The sequence below is a fragment of the Candoia aspera genome, chromosome 2 (genome assembly GCF_035149785.1).
Source record: "Candoia aspera isolate rCanAsp1 chromosome 2, rCanAsp1.hap2, whole genome shotgun sequence".
Taxonomy (NCBI): domain Eukaryota; kingdom Metazoa; phylum Chordata; class Lepidosauria; order Squamata; family Boidae; genus Candoia; species Candoia aspera.
Window position 1 is genome coordinate 211414477 of NC_086154.1, and position 23956 is coordinate 211438432.

Consider the following 23956-nt stretch of genomic DNA (forward strand, 5'->3'; position numbering starts at 1 on the left):
TGAGGGCTCAAGAGTAAAAAATGGAAATACAGTTTGTATACCCTAATCAAGTTACCACTTTTAAAATCTTTAAAATCCACACCTTCATTCCAGTGGATCTGTAAATTCATTGAATCCAACTGGAATTAGCTTTTAGGATTTTAGCCTAAGCAAAATCAAGTTGCAAGTTTCCAGATATTCCTAGTAAGTTCACATAAAATGAAAACCTTGATTCAGCAAAGCCAATATAAAAATATCTTACGCTTGGAATATTTTAAATATACAAAGGAGAAATGTATGCCTCTTTCTTTTTCCATAATAATAATAATAATAATAATAAAAATTCATTATTCTTCATCTTAACTACATATATGGCTGGTTTCATGTCTTTATATAATCCCATTCTAAAACAATAGGTTTCTTTCTTTTTATATGACATAAACTTTATTACAGTATCTTATAATGCTGCAAAGTCTAAAGAAAAAAACCTACAAGAAAGTATATATATAAACATGTTTACTTAAAATGCTACTAATTTCCAGAAAAGCAATGCAACAAAAATACATTTAAAAATTTTTTTTACTGCTTATATGAGATACTCAAGTTCTCTGCAGACTGTAGCCTTAAAGGCAGAGATTCAGTTCAAGGTAATAATGAATATTTCTGAAGACTTCCATGAATTGAAACCAACATTCCTGAAAGGCAGTGTCCTTATGTGTTCCTGTCATCTTCAGCTGCATGATGTCCCATTCAGTGTTTGACTACCAAGAAAGACGTGTTTGGCAACAAGACAAGACAGGACACCCTGGTCCTAGAAATCTCTTCTACAGGAAGTTCAGCGGGCCCATTCTTTCACAGAGCTTGCTATTAGAATAGAATCAAAGGAAATTGATGCTGAGATTTTTTAAAATCTACATTCTTTTAAAATCTGTTTGTTTTAAAATAACTTGTAAGGTTTTGTTTTGTTTTGTTTTTTAATTGAGGCAGAAAAAAATGCCATGAAAATAACTCCTATTATGACAAATACCCATACTACATTTCAAACAGATTGAGGCTACTTTGTGCAAATGGAAAAAGTGTGTTGATGAGAAACAATGACACTCCTTCCAGAATATAATGAAGTTCCCTGGTTGAAGGAACGGAATAGTCTAAAAAATGTACTGGTATTTTCCTCAAAAGAAAACAGTCATTAAGTCAATCATCTAGCTAAAACAGTTCACCTTGTTGTACAACTGTCATGGATGAAAGACTAACAAATAATGGAAGGAATAGGAAAAACTATGGTCCTCTGTCCCCAAATCTCTTAACTCACTCCCCAAATGCTCATCTTAAGACATTCAAGGGTGGTCTGCTCATAAGAGTCACCCTTACTTGAAGTACATCACTGGATCTAATCCTCTTTCCTCTCCTTCCCATCATAGCATTTAATCCAATGCAGATATGGGTTCCATGTCGATATAGCTGCATCAAGGTGACTGGAGCTTTGAGAAGATTATAAATTAGGATATGTTGTACTGATCTACCCCCAAAATTATCCCAATCTATCTGAGAATTCAGGCTTTATCTGAGTGTGATGCACAGCTCTGGTTAACAATTGTAAAGTACTTAAAGCAAGATATTTAAAAAGAGTTAAATACCTTGGACACTGTTCAGTTGTACTATATTGTACTATACATAAAGTTCTGATGCACCCTTCCTAGAGAATAAGCTCAGTCAGGCTTACTATACTTTATCCTGGTACCTTACATGATATGCTGTTTTTTTATGTTCTGCATCAGCATCAAGTAGGTCTTGGTATCCATGACAACTCTTCCGTTATCCTCCGCCACCCTCCCCGGCTTTCCACCATTATGTCCACAGTAAATGCTAGAGCTAAGCTGCTTGAACACCCTAGTACTTACTTCTGAATGCCTAAGCTTACCCTGGGGATATACATCTTAAATTTCAAAGCATGTAAATGAAATATGTACATATTCTATTTTTACACTGCCTTTCCCGTGTCACATTTCACTGTGTGCTGTATATGGATATGGATATGGATAATGCTGTAGAAATCTGTATCAGATCAATTTACAAACCTATCCTGTGGCTGCCTGTCAGTCTCAAAATCACACATACAAAAGAGATGGTACAAAACAATGAAAATTCAAGAATATACACAGAAAACATATCAAAATCCAGTATCCCTTATCCCCTTGTGAATTATAAGAAAGTTCATTGGGGAAGGGAACACATGACAGCACCTTTCAAATATCTGAAGGACTGTCATATAAAAAAAGGGCAAAAACTGCTACCCTAGACCTGAAGTCAGATCTAAATAGTTTAAGTTACAGGTTGGCTTTCCACTGAACGTTAGAAGTCTTTTCTCAGTGGTAAGAACTATAAAAGAATTAAACATTTAGAAAAAGATAAGCCCTTTCTTGATGCAGGTGTTCAAGGAGAAATTGGGCCTGATCTAGCAGATTTCCAGTACTGTATGACATGTGGGATTGGCTTAGAAGGCCAATTAAATGGGATTATATGAATTCTGCACACCTCTTCAATGCAAACAATCTGTTTTGCCTCAAAGAAGCCTAAGTTAGCTATACTGGTATTTCAAAGCTAGAAGGCAGAAATATTATTTTATAGCCTCAGAAAAACCTGGGCTGTGTGTCTTCCGTACACATCCTGGAAGCTACATTTTATAGTTATATTTTTTTTATTTTGCTTTCCAAAACGAGACAAAATAATTCACTTGTTTTGCCTTTAACTAGACAGCTACAATTAGTAGCCTCCTTTTGTTGAAAACACTCTATGTTGCAAATGGAAACTTCAAAGCACTTGATTAAGCATATTTACTCTACTGGCCCTTTTATTTATTTATATTTAGTTTCTATCAATCTCCTTAAAAAATAAGGACATATCTTTAAGCACCTCAATGATTTTAGCCCTGAGGAGCAAGCACCTTAAGCTACAATTCCTAAAACCTGTATTTTTAATGATAATTGACACTGATGTCTTACCAGTGCTTTGTTCTGAACAAATACATATTGCTGAAGAGCTAAAATCCAGAGCAAAGGAAAGAGACAATGGTGACCAGGCCTACAGAACAATTCAATTAAATATAAAATAAAATGTTATCCCTCATTCATCAGCTGGACTGCTTAATTGTGACTACTTGCATCACTGATCACCAATACTATTATTTTACAGTGCTTCAGAGCACTGATCACAGAATTTTTTCGCTTGATTAATGACCCAGCTTTGGTCAATAGTTCAATACTATATTATTTTAATTACATTATAAAATCTGTGATGAGTGTTCCACAACAAGTTTCAAATGAAAGGTTCTATAGCTGTAAGATACCAGTTGAATTGAGATTATTTAAGGATTGGAAATGGAATTTTGGTTTTCCTAACATTAATAATCAGATTTCCAAACATTATTTGACCATTTCTTATGTAAAGTGCTTGCAGGAAGAAATAAAAAAGGAATTCTTTTCCTTTCTGCTGAACTATCATAAAGAACTTTCAGTAAACCCTAATTCTAATGCTACTAATAAATAGGATTTATGCATGCATGCATGCATGCATGCTAGTAAATGAAAAAGAATTGTCTTGAAATAAAATCCTGTAGAATCCAGAACTATATCTTTGGAATGATAATGCAGTATCCTCCAGGCTGATATATGTATTACACTAAATTTATTCAGCACTTTGATATTAAATTTTATTATTGGATAATTTTCATAAATATGATTGGTTGCTAGACAGACAGACCGGCAATCCCTCACCTCCTTGTTCTAATCTTGCCATCCATTTACAGGTCGTTATTGCCCTTTGAAATGCAAGACCTTTGATCTGAGGGTTCACTTAGGACATATTGTATCTATGTGCTCTGAAAATCCTGAGCTCTGCTTGCACTGGGGTGGAGAAAAGTTCATTAAAAAATACATAATGGTTTTCAGTACACTGTCTTCTTTTGTTCTTTCTTCTGTATAATTAATACATAAAAAATTATATATGCTTTTTCCTTCATTTTCCCCTTTGTTCTACAGACTTTCTGTAGAAAACTTGCAATGTATGAAACATGCCCTGCCTTTTTTTTTAAACCAATGGGAAATGTTTCGGAAACACAGTGAGAAGTCTTCCTTGCATAAGTGGATACATAACATTTTAATATGCTGAAGACTTGGGAGTAGCTCCATTTCACAGAAAACTCAATATATGCAGAGTTCAGATTTTTAAAAAAATCTGGTATTTTACATACTAATATTACATATTAATACTTCTTACATTCTAATACTATTATGATTGGGAGGTTTTTTGTTCAAACGAACTATTTTTGTTCAAAGGAACATTTTTTGTTCAAAGGAACTATTCACTTATATAGAAAGTAAAGCTGTGTAAGTTATCAAATGTATAAAAATCTACCAATGATTAAGTATTTCACTATAGTGTATTATTTTTTCTTAAAGCACTTAATATTAGAATAGAATAGAATAGAATAGAATAGAATACTTTATTGGCCAAGTATGATTAGACATACAAGGAATTTTTATTAATATTAAAGCGCTTAATATTAATAATGTGTTGTAACAAGTTATTTTTAATATTACATTCTTTTAGTAGAAAGATACACCAAGATAGGCTGTAATCATGACCAATTGATTTTCTGACAATGAGTGGGATCATTAACATTTATTAGCCCCTGGTCATCTATTTTTTAACTAGTACCACAATAAACAAATAAGTCACTAAATAAAATCAATTAATCTCTTATTTCAATGTGATTAATTTTTTTCTGCAAAATCGAATCATTCTTTGTTTATAAACAATAACCTCTCTGAAACAATTGCAACCGAATAGGAGATACACTAAGCCCTTAAAATTTTTCATAAAGCCTGCACATGCTATACTTTCATCATTTTTTCATTAAAAAAATGCACAGTGATTGCTTAGCATATTATAGTAAGTCATTTTCTGAAATAGTGGTTCTATTATGGAGAAATCACCTCATGAGATGAAGGGGGAAAAAGCCTTCTTCAAACAAGTCCCTTCCAGATATTCTGCTCCTATTGGCTGAATCTAAGCTTTCATGTAAAGTAGTAAAGATTAGCATAAGCAAGAATATTCAGTTGTATCATAGTGATGTTACACAGAAATAGTGCACATATTTTAAAATATTAAATTACAAACAAGTAAATTTACAGGCAAGTAAATTTACAAACAAGTAAATTTACAGAGATTATGCAAGAGGAATTGAATGTTGAATTTGATTGATTGTCAGTTCTTTGATAGCATAGTCAAGGTATACACAGAGAAACAAATCCTGGTAACATGTCCTTGATTATTTATTTTATATTATCTTCAAAAATGTGATGTAAATATGGAGGATATCCCACACTGGGTAAGGAAACCGTCATGGCTATTGCAGAGGTGGGGTAGGGGATGGGTAACAGTGCTACTGGTGATAATATGTAACTTGCAACATTTTAGGCATATCTCTCTAAATACCATCTTTTGGGAAATATGAGCAGGAGGATGCTGTTGTTCTTATGTGTTGCTTGTGGGCTGTGCATAGATTTCTGGATAATCACTATCAAACAGAAATGGTGGACCACATTGCATAGTTCTTAAGATCAAATGCTGTCATGTAATAAAAAAGGTACTCCAGAGGATATATTTGAAGAAAATTCAACATACCATTGCTCTACAAACACAAGCCTCTAAGACAGATACATTTGTGTGCCATAAAAGGTCCGCAGCTGTGCTGCATCAGCAAGCCAAAGTAACTGACAGGAAGTGCTGCACAGCCAGAACCCCACAGCTGGAACATCACCAGGGGCAGACTGCCTCCATCTTTCCTTCCAAGTCCCAGCAACTTGTGATGTCACGGCACACATCTCATGCGTATGAGTTGTGTGCCGTGAGATGAAAAAGGTTGAAAACCACTGCTCTAAGAACTTGAAAAACTCAGTAATAAAAACAAGAGCTCAAAACACAGCAAATCCCACTGTTTTTATGGAAAAGGCAAATTAGACACTGATTCGCACATATCTCATGATATATGCTTGCATACAGTACTCTGTATTTATTACTCTGTCAACATGTTATACATAGGACAATTTATCAAATTAAAATTTGCCACAAATGTTTTTAAAAAATTATATATGAAACTGTCAGGGAGAATATCCAAATGATCCAAAATATATATTAATCATTTAAAATGCATTGTAGACTGTGCATGACATCAAAAAATAAAGATGTATATTTTAAGAACTGCTTTTTAGTTCAAAAATGCATTATGAAAAAGTTATGTTTTTTTTTAAAGTCACTTTGATTGAAGGCTTCTGCTTACCCCTTTCTGGAGCCCCCCAAATGGGATTGTTGGGAATTTCTGCAGCGGAAAAACAGAAGAGAAAAGGGATTTCTAATCCTGGTTCATGGAATAATGGGTCAGTTTGCCAAGAACCAGGCAAAAACAAGCAAACAAGCAAACCAAATCTTGGAAACCCCTCAGCCACTTACTTCTAGGTGTGTTTCTAAATGTTAGTCTTTAAGTTGTTTCCAGGAGAAGCACAAATTTATTTAGCAATTTAAAAAATGCATTCTAGTGTAAGTGGTAGCGGCATCTATGGAGAGGAGGCGATATCAAAAACTGAAGATGGCAGCCTGACCTGCTTGCAAAGCCATGCCCCATTTCTACACGGGGCATGGCCTCCATCATTCCTTTTTTTATTCTTCCCCTCCCACACCTGGTAAGACACTATGTAACTAAAATGGTGAAAACCATTTCAAAAAAATCTAATTAGTATAAATTTCAAATATTGCCTACATACAAACTTGAACATACTTGACTTCTGCCCTGGGGATATGACTATCTACCATGAATTTTAAAAGCGGCCATTTGCATATTAAATCATATAATTAATTACTACTAATTAATATAAATATTAAATATTGTTCTCATATTATTACTCTGAAAAAAATTCCATGAATTTCTTGCTTATAATAGTTTTTTCACAATTCAAACTATGCCATAGGGACCATAAGACCCCTCCCCTCCTTTTTTTTATCCATTTAATTGTATCTGATTCTCGGACACTTCCTGGACAAGTCCCTGCAGCTTTCTTGGCAAGGTTTTTCAGAAGTGGCTTGCCTAGGGCTGAGAGGAGCGACTGGCCCAAGGTCATCCCGCTGGCTTTGTGCCTAAAACAGAACTAGAACTCACGGTCTCCCAGTTTCTAGCCTCAACCACTACACCAAACTGGTTCTCAAGACCCTTTTACAGCACTACAAGGGTTTGGCTTCAGATTTCTGGAGAGCTTAGGGAAGGCTGTTGTGTTGCCTTATAGAAGAGCTATTAGAAACAGCACAAGGTGTCTAATTACATCCTGGGAGCAGGTCAAATTATTTCTTTGCTTTAGAAATAATCCATCATAGTAAATAGCCTCAAATGATTTCTTAATTTTTTTAATAAAAGAAAAAAACATTGTGTTTAAATTAAAATAGATACTTACTGTCTAGAATGGGAATAGAAAATCTGAATGAAAGAATTCATGCAGTATATATTGTAAAAGAAACAGTCAAAAGTTACTACTGTATTCCTTCAGTAGAAAACAGGCAGAAAAACATAGATGGATTTGGTGAATATATTTCTTCTCATTTAGTGGGAATGGAAGATATCTGCAAAATAATTCTGCTTCTTTTTGAAATGCCATATATCATTTATGTAGAAAGGCATTTGCACTGTGCCACTATAATCCTGCTACAGGCACTGCATGTCTTTGTTCTTGGCACATATCACTCACAGTTATTTTATGGTCACATCTAGGTTGGGCAATCATCCATAATATCCATAAATCAATGGAAGTTAGTGAATTACAGGTGAAAAGTATCCAGGCATGACTTAGGAGGAACTGACTTTGCACATGCAAACCTATCTCTGCTACCCTGCGAAGTAAGGAAGGGTCCATCATACTCCTATTCAGTAATAATGGTGGAAGGGATGGGTGAAAGCACCAGTGGGTTAAGTGTGTTACTATCAATCCAGGTGGATTATTAATTTATGCTGATGTTTGACTCTCTGCCTAGGCCAATTTTCTCAACTCTAGCACCTTTCAGATGTGTGGACTTCAACTCCCAGAATCCCCAAGACATGGCTGGCTGGGAGATTCTGGGAGTTGAAGTCCACACATCTGAAAGGCGCTGAAGTTGAGAAACACTGGCCTAGGAGAATATGACTTGGAAGTCATTTTGTTGGCAACTTAAGAAAAGTTTGTTTATTTATTTATTTAATTTATGTCCTGCCTTTATTATTTTTATAAATAACTCAAGGCAGCAAACATACCTAATACTCCTTCCTCCTCCTATTTTCCCCACAACAAGTTGTCCTTCTTCCCCTAGCCGTCCCTGCTCTCAACAGACCAACTCTGTGACTACTTCTTGTAAAATAATTTTAATGTCACATCCAGTTTTTGACATCAATGGCTTTGTTAGGGTGAATAGGGTGTCCTCTTTGCCTCCATGCAGTGAATTGCTTTGCTAGAAGTGAATCTATGTTGCTTTGCATGGGCCTAATGATCACATAGTATTAAAGATTAATGACATTATTAGCCATACATTATGCTTGTATTCATGTGCATCATTCTACAATTCACCCAGAATTGTAAATACACGTACCAGTTAAATTTCTTGATTCTCCCCAAATCTAGCTCCAATATTCTCCTCTGCAGAACAGCAATAACCCTGACAGGAAAATCTTGTTCATTTCTTCTATTGCAAGATATTTTACATTAAAACCACAGATAATCTTCCAGCAAATCTATGACCTAATTCATAGATCTCGACTAATCCAATGGAAAAATTTTCAGAGTGTATGTTCAGCAAATGGAAAAAATGTAATTCTTATCATATTCCAAGATAGAAGAATAGTTGACCAAAGCCTATTGTTTCTTAAGGAAGACTGAATAATTGTCTCTACTCTTTTAATGCAGAATTGTGATAATGTCAATTTCCAAGTTGTCCTCCTTCTCCTAGCTGTCCCTACTCTCAACAGACCAACTCTGTGACTACTTCTTGTAAAATAATTTCAATGTTGCATCCAGTTTTTGTGTCCAGAAAGCAAACCCAGAAAGCTGCTTATAATGAGACTTCATTCAGGTCTGTCTTATGTAGGGTGTTTGAAGAGGAAGTTTTTTCCTCATCCCCTGGATTGACGCTATAGCCTTTTTCTGCCACTGAGTTGACCCTTCCCCCAAGCAACTGGTCATGGATAAGCTGAGGTGAAGCAGACCTTCACCTCCAAGAACACTGTGATAACCTTATTTTGGTTCATCACTATCAGAACGTTGATCTGTTGGTGGTGAAAAGTCTCAGTATCTAAATTCCAACCTGTAGCTTCTCAGGTCAACAACGACACCATAACAGTGCTGCCAAAGAACCACACTTTGTCTTACTGCTCTACACAATTAAAGAAACATCAACAAAAAGTGCAAGCACAACCTTCTCATGCATACAACATCATTCTTTATTCGGTGAGAAAAAATTTGGCTTGCTAATACATACCACTGGGAAACTAAAAAAAAAAAAAAGTACAATACTCACTGCTACCGTTACTGGCTACTGATTGAAAGTTGTGCTTTCTACTACCCCTTGCATAGTTTGGACTATTCAAATCTTCCATTTGGTAACCGCTACTTATTTTACTGGGCTAGGAGCAAAAGGAACACTTTTATTGAAGTTCTCATTCATAAGTCTAGAGCACTTGCAATGTCTGAAAAAGGCCCCAGAATTGGTATGTTGTATGAGTATCAGGAATAAAAATAATTGGGGTGGATTTCCATTGATACTAATATTAATGGTAGATTTCCATTAATACTTTTCTTCTTAGTACATGTGGAATCTCCGGATAAATTCAAGCATTGTTCTTTTATAGAAGGTGATGAAAAACCTCTTCCTCCCTCTCACTTCAGACTATGCCAGCCTTATAGCCAAACTGTCATGAGCACTGATGGTGAGCAGGAGGGGGCCCCTACCCAGGGGGGAAAACGCATGCGTAGTAGAGAGAGTTTGGGCTGTCATTCAAAGAGAACCAGAACAGACCCGCCTTGACTTTTGGGGCTTATCTGTCTGGGTTTTCCCACACTTCTTCAGTTTGGTGGGATTCTGTCTACAATAGCAGTAATAAAACACTAGAGACTTCTTCCTTGTCTCGGCGTGGTTCTTGCTTAGTCGGGACACAAACAGCCTAAATGGCTGCTGCTTGAAGACTGCTTTGCGAGTTTCAGCATCAATACAAGGTTAGGGTTAAGATCCAACAATAGGTTGGGTCATGCTTAGGAGCATGATTATAAGTCTGGAAGGCAATTTTGGAAGGCAATAGAAACTTGCATTTTATTGGTGGCAGTGCTGTTAACTATTCGTCCTCATGGAAACACTGTTGACACAGTAAAAGCATTTAGGAGGAAATTAAAGCAATGAGCAACACTGGAAATTGCTACCTCTTACAAGCATTTTGCCAATACCTGCCTTAGATGTAAAGAATTTGGGAAAAAAATATATTGACAGTCTATCTTATTTTTTATCCTTAAATATGTTATTGTAGATTCTTTTAGCTATGATTCAGTGTTTTGCACATTTTAATGCAGTGAGAATACCGGCATGAATTTAATCCAAAGGTCTGATTTCTTACAGGCACAGAATATTCGATGCACACATATGGTACATACATAGAGTATTTTGGAAAATTACCTAATTTACTTCAGTGGAGAAATCAGCACCAAACACACATCTTGCCATGCAACCTGTTTCCTGCCTTTATTGAAATGAACAAAACACTCTGAAAGGTTGCTGTGTATTCACTCAAGCCTTTGTAGATCTCTGGTTGACCCATCCTTCAAATTCCTTTGGAAATTTTCAAGCAAAATTGAAAAGGCCTTTTTTTCCCCCCTCTTGGAAATTATCATCTAGCAATTCTACAAGCTTTTAATTTGTTCTAATGCAAAGCCCACATAGAAGGTTTACTGAAAAGAACGGAGGTTGCACAGTAAAAAATATGATTTACGTATTTTGATGAAATTCCTATAAAATGACAGAAACGATTTATATATGCAATGACAATGTATTAAATATTTGATGAAATGGCATATTGTTTTCCAAAACTTCTTTCCAACGCACTAAGGCTCCTTCTCACCACTGAAGTAGCAGAAGCACAATACCTGTGGATTGTTTCCCAAATGATTGCTCCAGGACATTCAATTGCTTTTGTTAAAGCACCTCTTTGTCACTAAAGGAACAACAAAATCCCAAACAATATTTTTATTGGGTTAATCTGATTTTTGCCTTTTGTGCTGCCAGCTATCAAGATTGTCAGATAAACCAGATTTGATTCATAAATAATAGTTCCATTATCTCTACTGGGGCACTGGTCAGGGTACCTGAAATTTTAATTCACTTGTTCAGCTAAATTTCATCCTCAGTTCATGGCCATAAAATTCTGTATTGACAAACTTTCAACCAACTTTGACTCTGAGGTATCTAGTCAACATTTTTCTTCGGTGTGGATATTAGTTTATTGAATAAATGGCATCTGTTTTCCTCCACATCACTAGTGGAGTAGGTATTTCCTTTTGACAGCTTTGCACGATTTATGGCTTTGCATGCTCTGAAGAAAAATAGTACTAAGCAAAAAATTCCAATTCATTACCCCTTAGTACTTAATTAAGTTCATACACATTGCACACTATAGGTGAACCCTGAAATGGCTATGACAGCTGCTGAGCCGCAAGTAATATTATCTCTCAAAGATAGAATGACTTTTAATTATCTTGACCTCTTTTTCCCCATCTGGTATATCCATATATTTTCCTTCTATTTTGTCCCCACCCCACCCCTTTCCAAGAGATGTACCAAACCAAGATTATATTCTTAGCTATTTTCTCTTATCTGTGTCTTTAGGTACCCAATATTTTCACAAATAATAACCCTAACCTACGGCCATTATCTGTATGTTTCATACAGCAGCAGATGAATTGCACTGCACAGGTTCCTCCTAATAACACTCTGTTGCTGAAAGGGGTGACAGCCTGATAAAGCAAAAGCAATGCCGTTTATATCAGCAGATACAGAAGTAAAGAGTGCCCATGTTTTACCTGTCAGGATTCTGTGTGCAAACATGCATTTGCAAGAGGATCCGCTGGGTGAAAGTCTTAAAGCATTGCCCACATTTCCAAAGATGCCAGTCACTAAACTCAGAATTTAATTGGCTTGTTGATGTAGGACTTGCAAGAACTCGTTGATTTTTTACACTGATCTGGTTAAATCCTGATTCGATAGAACCTGATTTATCCAGGAGAGAGAAATTCCTGTTACACGGAGTCTGCGGAAACACTATGGATCGCTGTGGAGGGGCAGAGGGTAGCTTGCTACTTTTGCTAAATGGCTGGAGGGTGTCTTGTCTTGACATGGCTTCCATTACAGTTGAAGGAACATTCACTAGGGGAAAAGAAAGAAAGAAAATAATTCCTAACATGATAACAAAGCCTTCAGAAATATTTAAAAAATAAAAAATAAAAGCATTGGCATAACCTACTTACCCTTCCTTGTATTTAAGATAAAGCACTGAATACTAATGAAGATAAAGAGATAAGCATTGCAGGGAAATGTTTCCTGGTCTACAAGTGCAGTCGTGTATGGTGGACAGGAAGTGGTAAAATAGAATGGACTATACATATTCCAAGAGCAGACTAGAGATTCCATTTCTGGGTGTTTCCTCATGCAACAAATGTCATGTAAGTGGAGGCACAGCAGAGCAACAAAGAATATATCACCCATTGTGATAGTTTTCTGTTTGCAGGAGGCATTAGAAAAATGGAAACTCTTATGTGCAAAATGTGGTACATTCCAACCTACCATTTTAAGAATTTTATCACCATTTTCATAACAATGGCAACAAAGTTAGTTTTAGTTCACTGTAAGAATGTGAAATAGTCCTGGATATATATACCCATCTAATATTTATAGATGAATTTTGCGATCATATCCTTGGGAAGTAGACATTGTACACAAACATTTCAGATGACAAAATGTATTCCTCTATGGCTAAACAAGAAACTAATTTCCTACATGATCACCCGCCCATATCTCTCTGCATTCTAGTAGGAAGTGGATGGTGAGAAATGGAGAGAGTCAGCAATCTCAACTTGCTATCAACTTGAGGAACTGAAAGTGGAGTTATGGGCTGAATTAAGTCTGCATCCTTTATAAAGTAATGGTTGACTTTGCAAACAAAGGCTAAACATTTACTTGGAGGTCAGCCTCACTGCCAGTTTAGGCTTGGGGTGTAAGATTCATTATAGCCCTTAAGTTCTTGGAAGTGCTATTGCCTGAAGCACTGCTAAAGAGTTGCTAGGGATCCTGAAAGTTCAGGATGGTTATAAGAAAGTGGATTAGCTCCTATCTAAGACAGTCGGTCTATGATACCTACACAAAAGAAGGCCTGCCGCTAACAGCTTTAGTAATATTGGCTTTTTTGCTCAGTGGCTTGATAAGTCCTAGTTACATTAAAAAATGCAAGAGAAAATATTTTCTTTGAGAAGAGGGTGGGGATTATTTTTGTCCTTTTGATTTGGCTTCCGATTTGGCTCACTACAGTATCATCAGACAAGAATAATTCTCATGCAAAAGGATTCACAATGTCTTTGCAGTAAAAGATCTTTGGATTCTGATGTCTGTAATGAGTCTGAGAAATCAGTGGCTAATTCAGGACCATATTGTTATTTCACACAAAATGAATGGCTTGGATCCAGAGGTGCAAGAACTGAATTCCTCCTTCAAACGGGTTTTCCACTGTTTCTTTTGGATGTAGCACCCTTTTGCTCCTTTTATCATCCATGTGAAAATCAGAGAACTCTCTGGAATGATGTAGGATATGGTTTGAAATGGGATGTAGCTGCAAGAATAACTGATGGAGACTGGAGACTTCCACATGTTTATATGGAATAGCCTTCAGCAGGGGCAAGAAACAAGTTTTGTTCTCAGAATATTTAAATTTTATATTCTTGATTAAGAAACTGACTAGATCTATGTTATCATTCACGTAATTTTTAATTATGTAAAATGTTAATTAAAAATTAATTTAAGCCCCCAACAGGCACATTATGGCGGAATAGGAGTTCTAAACTTTTGCCCTCATGGACCCTCTCATACAACTAGTTTCTGCTGCAGAAGGAAAAACACTTCTGCAAAACCCATGGAAACTTCCAATCCAGTCCACGCAGCAGGCATCCCAAAGGGCTACAGTGAAGGCAAATGGTTCATACCCACTTCCTGATGTACTCCCAATCCATTTTTTAAAAAAGATCCAAACAATCCAAAGTAGTGTGAATTCCATCAAACCTAGTTTTGTCTGAAGATCAGAATCTTATTTTAAGAGAAAAGAAATTAATCTTACATTTTTCATTATTTCTCTTTTGCAAATTTATACTCATTAAGAAAAATTGGCATAAAATTGGTATAAAATAAACTTTTTACACAAACATACATGAAGAAAAACGATTTATTAGGCATGCAGTCCAATGCAGATGAACATAAAAATAAATCTTGATGTCTTCTATATTTTCTCCAAGCAAGCACTTTCTGGACGGAATAGGATGGGCGCAGTCCAAGTCCCTTCCCTTAAATACTGCCAACTTGTGATCTGAGGAAGTGCATCTTTTCCACTGCAATTCTTGCCCTACGGAACACCCTCCCTCCTGAGATCTGACAGGGCCCACCCTTTTAGGAGGGCCCTTTAGGAGAGCACTTAAGACTTGGCTCCTCCCTCAACCGTCGGAATAGGGAGAGGTCAGAGTGGGAGGAGAATGTGTGGGTAGTGCTGGGGAAGTGGGGCTGTGGCGCCAGGTTTTTCTGTTTCTTGCTTTTACTGTTTCTTGCTTTTATTGTGTATATGTTCTTTTATTCTTGGTTGTAAGCCACTGAGAGTTTGGTTTAAGATTGGCGACTATATAAATGTTTAAAATAAATAAATCTGGGATCCTATCGTGAAATACTATTAATTTACTCATAGTTACTGAGACTGAACCTCCCTCCCTCTCTCTCTCTCTCTCTCTCAGAACAAATTCCACTGAACTCAGTGGAAGTTATGTATGAATACACATGAATAACATTATGAACAATATACTAAATTGCACAGAGAAAGTTAGTAAATAAAATTCATTTTTCAAGTGTCACAGATGTCTAAAGTAACAGTTGTTTGCAACTGTTACTAGGATGTGTGTGTGTGTATGTGTGTGTTTAATTGACATATTCCAGAAACCATAAAATTAATTATATGTCCAGTAACCAATAATATCAATGACTCCTCACACTTCATTTCATGTGCTTCCTCAGCTGGAGCAGAGATGGCAATCCATTCTATCCACATTTAAATGCACTTCTGCTTTTCCACAATGCATATAGCCCTCTGAGAGTCAAAATTTGAAAATATCATGGCGTGATTATTATAAATTTAGTACCACGGTTGTTTATTCATTTATAGAGTGTCCCTGGTGTCCATAGCACTTTCCAGAGAACAAGAGGATAAGTTTGTTGGAGTTCTAAGGAATTTATCATTTAAAATTTGACACATTGCAAAATGGAGGAAGTGGGGAAAATGCAGGCAGGATAAATAAAAACAACCAAAAACACAGGTTGTGTTCAGCTGTAAATGCTTAGGTTTCATGACAGGCTAAGTTACATGCAGGCCATGGGAACAAAGCCATTATATTAAAAGTTGCACTGAGAAAGTGGGCATACTGTTGCATTATTTTTTACTATGTCTCCCCATTATATATCTGTGGATGTTGGATTCAGCATCTGGGACTGCCCATGATGCAGTGGCTAGAAAACAGTTACAGCTGATGCACACATACAGTATATTTGGACCAGTTCCCTCCCTTTTAAATGCAAACCTCTCCCATTCAGGTTAAACATAAAAGTGTGTATTTCTTTATGTGCATGAACAGCAGCAATGTTAGTTTCCCATTTACTTTTTTTTTTAATTAAAGAGAGGTCCACAGAACCTGGTGTGTATCAAGCGAAGCATCTGTGTACACAATGGGGATGTGACAGCTTTTGTGATGGACCAATGACAAATTTCACTGCTGATCTCATATTTCACAATGATTTATAAAATTGATAATACTTCATACTGCTCACTAAAGTGATGAATTTTTCCAGCTCCTAACTAACATCTTAATGGGAAGGAAGGGCATGTCCAGTGTATTCATAAAACTCTCTTTTGTAGTCCACTGCTTTTCACTTATTTGTGTTTCAGTGCTTAAGAAAGCAAACCCTCAAGTTAATGGACTTCAGATACAACAGACAAATGTTTATTGCAATCGTAAGTAATAGTGACATGTCTTGTACTATCATATTACTAGTTTCCATAGTTAGCACCTTCAAAACAGTTTTTCATACCTAAGGTGGAAAATTTGTGCTTGTTTGTTGACATGGTTCAGTTCCTAGGGTAGGGACCTACTTTAATCTAAATACAAAACATGAATGCATAGGATACTATGTTTAGATAAAGTGGCACTTACAGTTCTCATCCTGTGCAATGCACTGCAAAGGGATTCCGAAGAAAGATGTGTAGCTGTCGTTATACCACACCAACAACTCTGTGCCCCTGGGAATATCCATGCAAGCTCGGTAGAATATATTTGATCTGGTTATAAAACAAAAGAGAAAGAAAGAAAGAATGAATGAATGAGTGAGAGCCCAGGTATTTTTATTAAAGAGCATCCACCTGATCACCAGCCCAACTGAGTGAAAACAGTATAGCCTAGCAAAAGCGATGCATTCTGGTGGTCCCAGATATTACAAGTCAAGCTGACCTAATTCCTCTTTGCAGAAACAGTCATCTCAGGACAGATATACTAGTACCAACCTGCATCTTAAGGTGAAGTTAAATACAGAAGAGATGAGGGACAGCTATTAGACTGATAAAGTGGCTACCATAAATGACATTTTGAACTTCAGTACCATATGTAGATCTCAGCAGCTGGCTGCATGTAGCTAACCACTTGTTTGTCTCATAAAACAAATCATGTTCTGACCTGGCTAGTATTAGGATGGGAGACCACCAGGGAATCCAAGGCTGTAGGCTAGACAGGGAAGCCAAAACAAAATCCCAGAAGGCCGCAATGGCAAAACCCTTTGGTTTTGCTATCAAGGACACTGTAGGGATGTGTCCATATAGTCACCAGGAATCAAGCTCAATTTGAAGGAGCTTCTCCTTTTTTACTATGTATAGTCTAAATGTATTATGTATTTTTAAAAATTCAGTATTGTTTCAGGCTGCATACTTTTTTTAATTTTTAAAAGAAAGTTGAGTAATAAATAAAGATAGTGTCTCTCAGAAGTACAGAAATAAAGCAGAAAATAATGTAAACTCTTAGCTTATTTAAAGGTGCCTGATAATAAATTGTGCCCGACTTCCTTTTTGAGACAATTTAAAATATATTTTTTAAAACCCATACTTTTGAAATATTTTTCCAGCTTGCAATGTTTTGTCTACAAATATATTTTAAAGATATCATGCCTAAATAGTGTATTTATACTTGCACAGTTTTAGAGTGTAATCCTAACCCCCTGAAGTTGTCTAATGGAGAAAAATACCATCATAGATAGCTTGGCAGATAAAGAGCTACCACCAGCTGGTGATAGTTGATGTGACATTTCAAAATGAGATATTCCAGGAGTAAGAATATATCCATTTTGTTAGCATTCAGTGGTTTAAAATTGATATATAAATTATAAATATGTTACATGCCTTCTTCAACAGACAACACAGAACCATCTTGCAGGTTTTTAAAAGTCACTAATTTAGCCAAAACTAAACAATGATATCTGTAATTTATCAGCAAAGACAGCTGTCTAGCACAGTGGTTCTGGACCTTGGCAACTTTAAGCTGTGTGGACTTCAATTCCCATAATTCCCCAGCCAGCAGTGAGTCAAAGTCCACACAGCTTAAAGTTGCCAAGGTCCAGAACCACTGTGCTAGCATATCAGAATGTTCCAAGTGTATTTCATGAAAATAACAGAATCAGTGATAGTAATGATCTATCCAGTAATGGGAGGCTAGTTGTTGTGAGTGGTTCTGAACATTCTGAAAGTTGGCTTTAACGTAATTAACTGATTCCTTAACTCAACTTTTCTTCATCTTGTACAGTAACCTAGACAAAGTTGGGCTGCTTTAAGCAATAGCAAGGAGATGCTGTGTTCATTATAGGTTGAAGCCCTTCTTCCAATTCATTTACATTCCATCCCCCTCTGTGCCTGTGCACATAGGTTCACACACACACATGTATACCTACTCAAATGAAATCCATCTGATTGCATCAAGGCATGCTGTCATTTAGTTGTGCTTAGCACACCTGAGATCTGTATAGACTGGGCGGAGGGATGCCCACTAAACTAGAGCTATACAAAGCAGGCTTCTCCTAACAATCCATTTGTTTATTCATTCATACTTCTCTTTATGTATCATCTTATACTATAGCTCAGGGTTCCTCAACCTTGGCAACTCTAAGCTGTGCGGACTTCAACTCCCAGAGCTGGCTGGGGAATTCTGGGAGTTGAAGTCCGCACAGCTTAGAGTTGCCAAGGTGGAGGAACCCTGCTGTAGCTGATATAATATTTTCTTAGAAGGAAGCACATCAATCTGAAACAATAATGGGAGGCTACATACAGCGGTAAAACCAACCTGAAAGGAGGCATTTAGGAGCCAAAAGAGAAATTATTATCTTGACACTCTAGCTTGTCATTTAAGCCAGTTACAGTAATGTAAAACATCCTTATATGTGATGGATAGCAATTCAATAAATACAAGATGAGCATTCCTTTCTACCTGGAATAGTACCCTGCAGAATGATACGGCCATAGTAGTAAGGAAGGACCATTTGTAACACCACCTTGTGTGAAGCATAGATATAAATGGAGTTTTGAAAAAAGTTGAATCTCAACTGGTTCCTGCAGTGAAGAATTGCTAAAAGCCTGAAGTTTGAGATAAAAGCTTGCAGGGTTGGTAGGCCTTAAATTTAGTCTCTTCGTAAAAAATTGGCTAGAGTGGTGCAATTTGTTTCTTGTGTAACACTGCCGACATAAGGAGAATCCTTAACCACATTTTTCATGGCAGTGAGATATGCACTTGTCAACATATTTTGTCACTGCAAAGTGGCTCTTGGCAACAGGATCATAAAGATCAATAAAAAAGTGCAGATTCTCAATATTTTACGAGCAGCTGCAAAAATTTCATTTATCTTGTTATTTTCCTCGCTTACTGCCACCCTGTCTCAGGAGGGCACTGCTGGCTAAGCAGAATGCTTTTTCCCAACCTTCTATGAATATCTGACAAAAACTCAAGCCTTGCACTCTTTCCTGCCCTCACTCTCTACCCCTCCCACTATTTCCACCCCGAGCTGTACATTTTATTAATTCTTTCCACCATTACATAAAAATCAAATTGGGGCAGAGTTATAAATCACCCGCATCTCCTGACTTTGGAGAAAAAAAATAGTCTACTTCGTACTTCACCCTTGTAACTTTTCATCTCTCTGTTTGGTTTCACCTAACATAAACATAGCAGCCCAGCAAATGAATGTGCTAAAGCCCAATGACACACTTTGGTGCTGAAAGAACTGAACTGTTTTCGAGCAATGGGTGGTCTCTGAGGAGTAGGCCAAAAAAAGAGGAAAAAAACGTGTAAGCATACACCATTCCTTACAAGCTTACAAGCTTCCAAAACTTGCAGAAATCTCTGCATGCTGAAGTACATCAAAGGGATTTTTCCTCTTTCGGATAATATTTCCTTTGCTGACATGTATTTAGTATTGTGGTTGGATGACTCATAAAGATAGCTTCGTGGCGTCCCAACGCAGTTGAAGCAGAACACATGCCAACAAACATTATTGTCAGCTTCAAAATAAAAACAAAACGTTCAGCTAAGGGTCAATCAATCAAGAGCTCTTTGAAGAAAATTCCATTTAGATATTACAAATCATAACAGAATGAATTTAAACCAGCTGACTTTCAGTGAGGAGGACGTCCATGTACAATAAAAATTAGATGGATTTTCAGAGTCCAGCGTTTTTATTTCTTTACACTTGGATTTAGTCCCTGGTGATAGATGCCAGGTTTTTTTTTAAACTGTGTTTTTAAAAGCAATGGAAAACAGATCAACAGAGAAAACTCTAAGCAACAGTTACAGAATGGAGAGTTGTACGATCTGTTTAATATTGACAGATGTTTAATGGTTACCCATGGTTGCATTTTGATTGAGATTTTGTCTTTCTGCTTACAAATATGCACAGTTTAAGCCAGTAAATTATTGGGGGAACATTGTTCCTATGCAATCAACTATATCCGCTGTCTGGAGGGGTTCTTCTACACTCCTTTCTTGGAAAGAGCAAGCAGAAGTATGACATCATTCATCTCTCTCTTTCTGTCTTTCTCTAAGGGGATATCAGACGTGACACAGGGCTCTACATAAGGGCAACATATGTTCACAACTGTCTGCTTAGATCAGAAAATACCTAGATTACAAACACACCATCTACACTCCGTTGTTCAGGCAAGATGAGTGGCAGGCCTGGAGGGAGGAGTTCCATCACCACTAGCACCATACCTGATGTGGCACATGGTGCAATGTCATGGCCCCCAACCTCTCCACTGTGCTTCAACAGCTGTAAATAGTGTACTCTTTAGGACTCCAGGAACAATGTATTAATGTCCATGCTAGTTTTGCTATTGATTAAAATATTTGCAGTCCGCCAAAGCAGGGATCTGAACACAGTGAATAAAAGAAGGACAAACCAGGTTAACAGCAAGTCACATTAACAGAGCTGACAGTAAAACCTCAGGGAACGGACTCAGCCCCTTAGAAATGAAACAATCCAACCGCAGGATAAAACTGTCCAGCTTCACCTCCCTAGGGAAGGAACCACACACAGAGAAGTCTATGTTTCCACCAACATGCAGGATGAGCTCTTCATGAGGGCGCCCTCAACATTCTTTTACTAATAATATTTTACTGAAACCTGTCTTCTCACAGAAAAAGTTTAGCGGCCCAAACTGGCAAGCTGTTTTCCTTTAAATTCTTATTATCTACTTCCATGTTTAAGTCAGGAAAAAAAAAAAGGCATAATGGCCATTGTTTCTGGGTTGTGAAGCTACTTTTTTTTTCTCTTATTCATCTGTGAAAATGATTTAAAATTAAAAGTTGATGCATTGTAACAAAACAGCTAATACAGCAGTCGCCAAATTGGCCATATTGCCATAATGCCTAGTTGTGCCAAATCACTGTTTCTGATTTTAAAAGGGAAATACTGATCACTGGAAGTTCATCTATCTATGCAGCTCATTTACCAGGTTGTTGGTTTACAAATATGAGTTCTACATCCAGGTACAACTTCTCATGTTTGACCTTTATTTCTTACCTAACTATAGGCTCTGGTCTTCTTACAGACACATGCTAGCAGAAGGTGTCGGCAGAGCTTTCTGGTTTTCCCACAGAGGAACTGATATTATTGTGAGTAAAGGCAACTACGTTCCAAACTTTTCAAGCCTGCATGCCATTTGAAAAATGCACAAACAACACATGCTGTACTGCGCAAAGCGAGGTCCTTGTTCCCCCAAGCCTGTCTGCCCAAGAATGGTACTAAGCATCTACAGCTGCACAGAAGAGATACATCCAGAAGTATAGTCTGATAAACAGACAAAACACTTTATTAAACACTGTGGGACTTCTCCCCTGTTCCGTTCTCTTTATTTTGGCCCTGATGTGTGCTCAGTGAAGCCACTGGAAAACTTTAAGAGACAAATTTCTATCCCATGATAGTGTGGTGTTCCTTACAGATAACAAAGGTAAAGGTAAAGGTTTCCCTTGACATTAAGTCCAGTCGTGTCCGACTCTAGGGGGCGGTGCTCATCTCCGTTTCAAAGCCGAAGAGCCGGCGTTTGTCCGTAGACACTTCCGTGGTCATGTGGCCGGCATGACTACACGGAACGCTGTTACCTGCCGCCGAAGCGGTACCTATTAATCTACTCACATTCGCATGTTTTCGAACTGCTAGGTTGGCAGGAGCTGGGACTAGCAACGGGAGCTCACCCTGTCACCCTGTTGGATTCGAACCGCCGACCTTCCGATCGGCAAGCTCAGCAGCTCAGCGGTTTAACCCGCAGCACCACCGCATCTGAGATAACAAAACTCAGACATAAATGCATTGTAGGCTTATATTTCTCAACATTAACACATACAATTTTCTAGCCATTTTTCTACAATCATTGTAGAAGATGCAAGTTCACTTTAAATTAGCAGTTGGGAACTTAACTGCCAGATGACCTTAAAAGGGAATTAGACAATTTTATGATCTATCAGTGGACAGGACAGCTATATCCAGAGCTGCTGCCAAAGGAGTAAATCAAGGTTACTGGGAATAAGTGCAACTGAACTCAGTAGAGGTTGCTTTCCATCAATATGCATACAGTATGCACATTATAAATAAATGAAGCTTCAGTCCAATCTAACATGGCTCATGGTCTGTTTTTAAGACTGGAGCCTTAAATATGAACTCCTCTGCCAAAAGGAAACCAGGAAATCAATTCAATGATTCAGATCAAAATGTATTTTTGCACTGGCTTTGTTTTCTATCAAGAGTTTTTGCAGGACACAGCTCGAGTGCAAGCATGTGTGCTGCAACATTATTTAACACTTTCTGCTAGCTGATATTGTGCACCCCTAGTTCAGGTGATTGATTGTTCTTATACTAACAGAAAGTCATCACAGGATGTCGGTGCAATTTTTGCACACAAACATCTTGCACCCTTTCAAGAAAAGCACTTACCTCTAGATGCAACCTAGTAAGCACAGCTTCTCACAGTAAGAGAATTTACAAAGCCAGTTTCTTGCTGCAGTGAGATATGCTATTCCCAAGGCCTATTTGGTTGCTTTCTGGCACACATTGGTTTGACAAAATGTTTATCATAGCAAATAAATTGAGATATTTGTAGAATAAACTGAAGTGGAGCTCACCTGTACTGGACTACAGTTAAATTTTGTTCCCCACAGTGGCGTGCACATCGAATATATCTCATCCAACTTGACTTACTGGGTTCCCCGCCATCAATAAAGTGCTGTAGTGTCCCATCCTGGTCATATATCTGTAAAGAGGTCAGAAGTCAAGTAGTTAGAATGAATCATCAGCAGTCATATTTACTGTTGCTATGTGCCATTCTCAGAAATTTATTGCAGTGAGATTTCGCAGCTTATTAATGCTCCCAGAAACCAAAGGAAACGAATGACAACATATTTTTAGTGGTAGAAGTTTGTCATGCTTTTCTTATCAGGTTAATCTTTCCTACATTTAGCGTGTTGCTCATGTATCAAAGATGCAACCATATTTCCCAAAGAACATTTAACCTATTTTGACAGAGTAAGCTTAAATAATGAACTGTCGTATAAACACACACGCATACACATATGGGATCTGAATGGGAAAGGCTGAACAAGGGTCAGTACTCACTGAACATTTTGTTGTTGTTGCTGCTCTACCAAAATCTTTCCTGTATTTCCCAAAGCGACTTACAAAATGTTAAACAGTGAGGAGGAAAATGAGAGAAGCCACGCTGGGAGAAATGTATGATATTCCTTCACACCATCCAGCTGAAGAAATGAAATTAATAACTGAAACTGAAGATCCAAACCTAATCAGGGCAGGGATTCTCCAATAAGGCTGCAGCTTTACACTGAGTTGGAGTACGCTCATCAGCATCCATCCCTGAAGATGAATTTAGCAAAAATATATACAACTTCAACTATAGGAAGAAGCCTCATAGAAGTTAGATTCTTTTCACTCAGCATTATTCTGATTCTCAGACAAAAAATTTATCCAGCCCTATTTGGAGATAAAACTTATTGAACAGAGGACAAATTTGATGCATGTATTCTACATGGAG

The 23956-nt window shown here is 37.2% G+C and overlaps 1 protein-coding gene across 1 annotated transcript in view; it reads right to left on the minus strand.

Annotated features, from left to right (window-relative positions):
• The window catches only part of PRDM6 (PR/SET domain 6), a 90008-nt gene that overhangs the window by 7464 nt on the left and 58588 nt on the right, over positions 1–23956 (minus strand). Inside the window, exons 3-5 of the mRNA XM_063296727.1 lie at positions 23034–23161; positions 16542–16666; positions 12114–12456 (exon numbers count right to left, since the gene is read on the minus strand). Coding sequence (XP_063152797.1) covers positions 12114–12456; positions 16542–16666; positions 23034–23161 — 596 coding nt within the window. The remainder of the gene's footprint in view (positions 1–12113; positions 12457–16541; positions 16667–23033; positions 23162–23956) is intronic.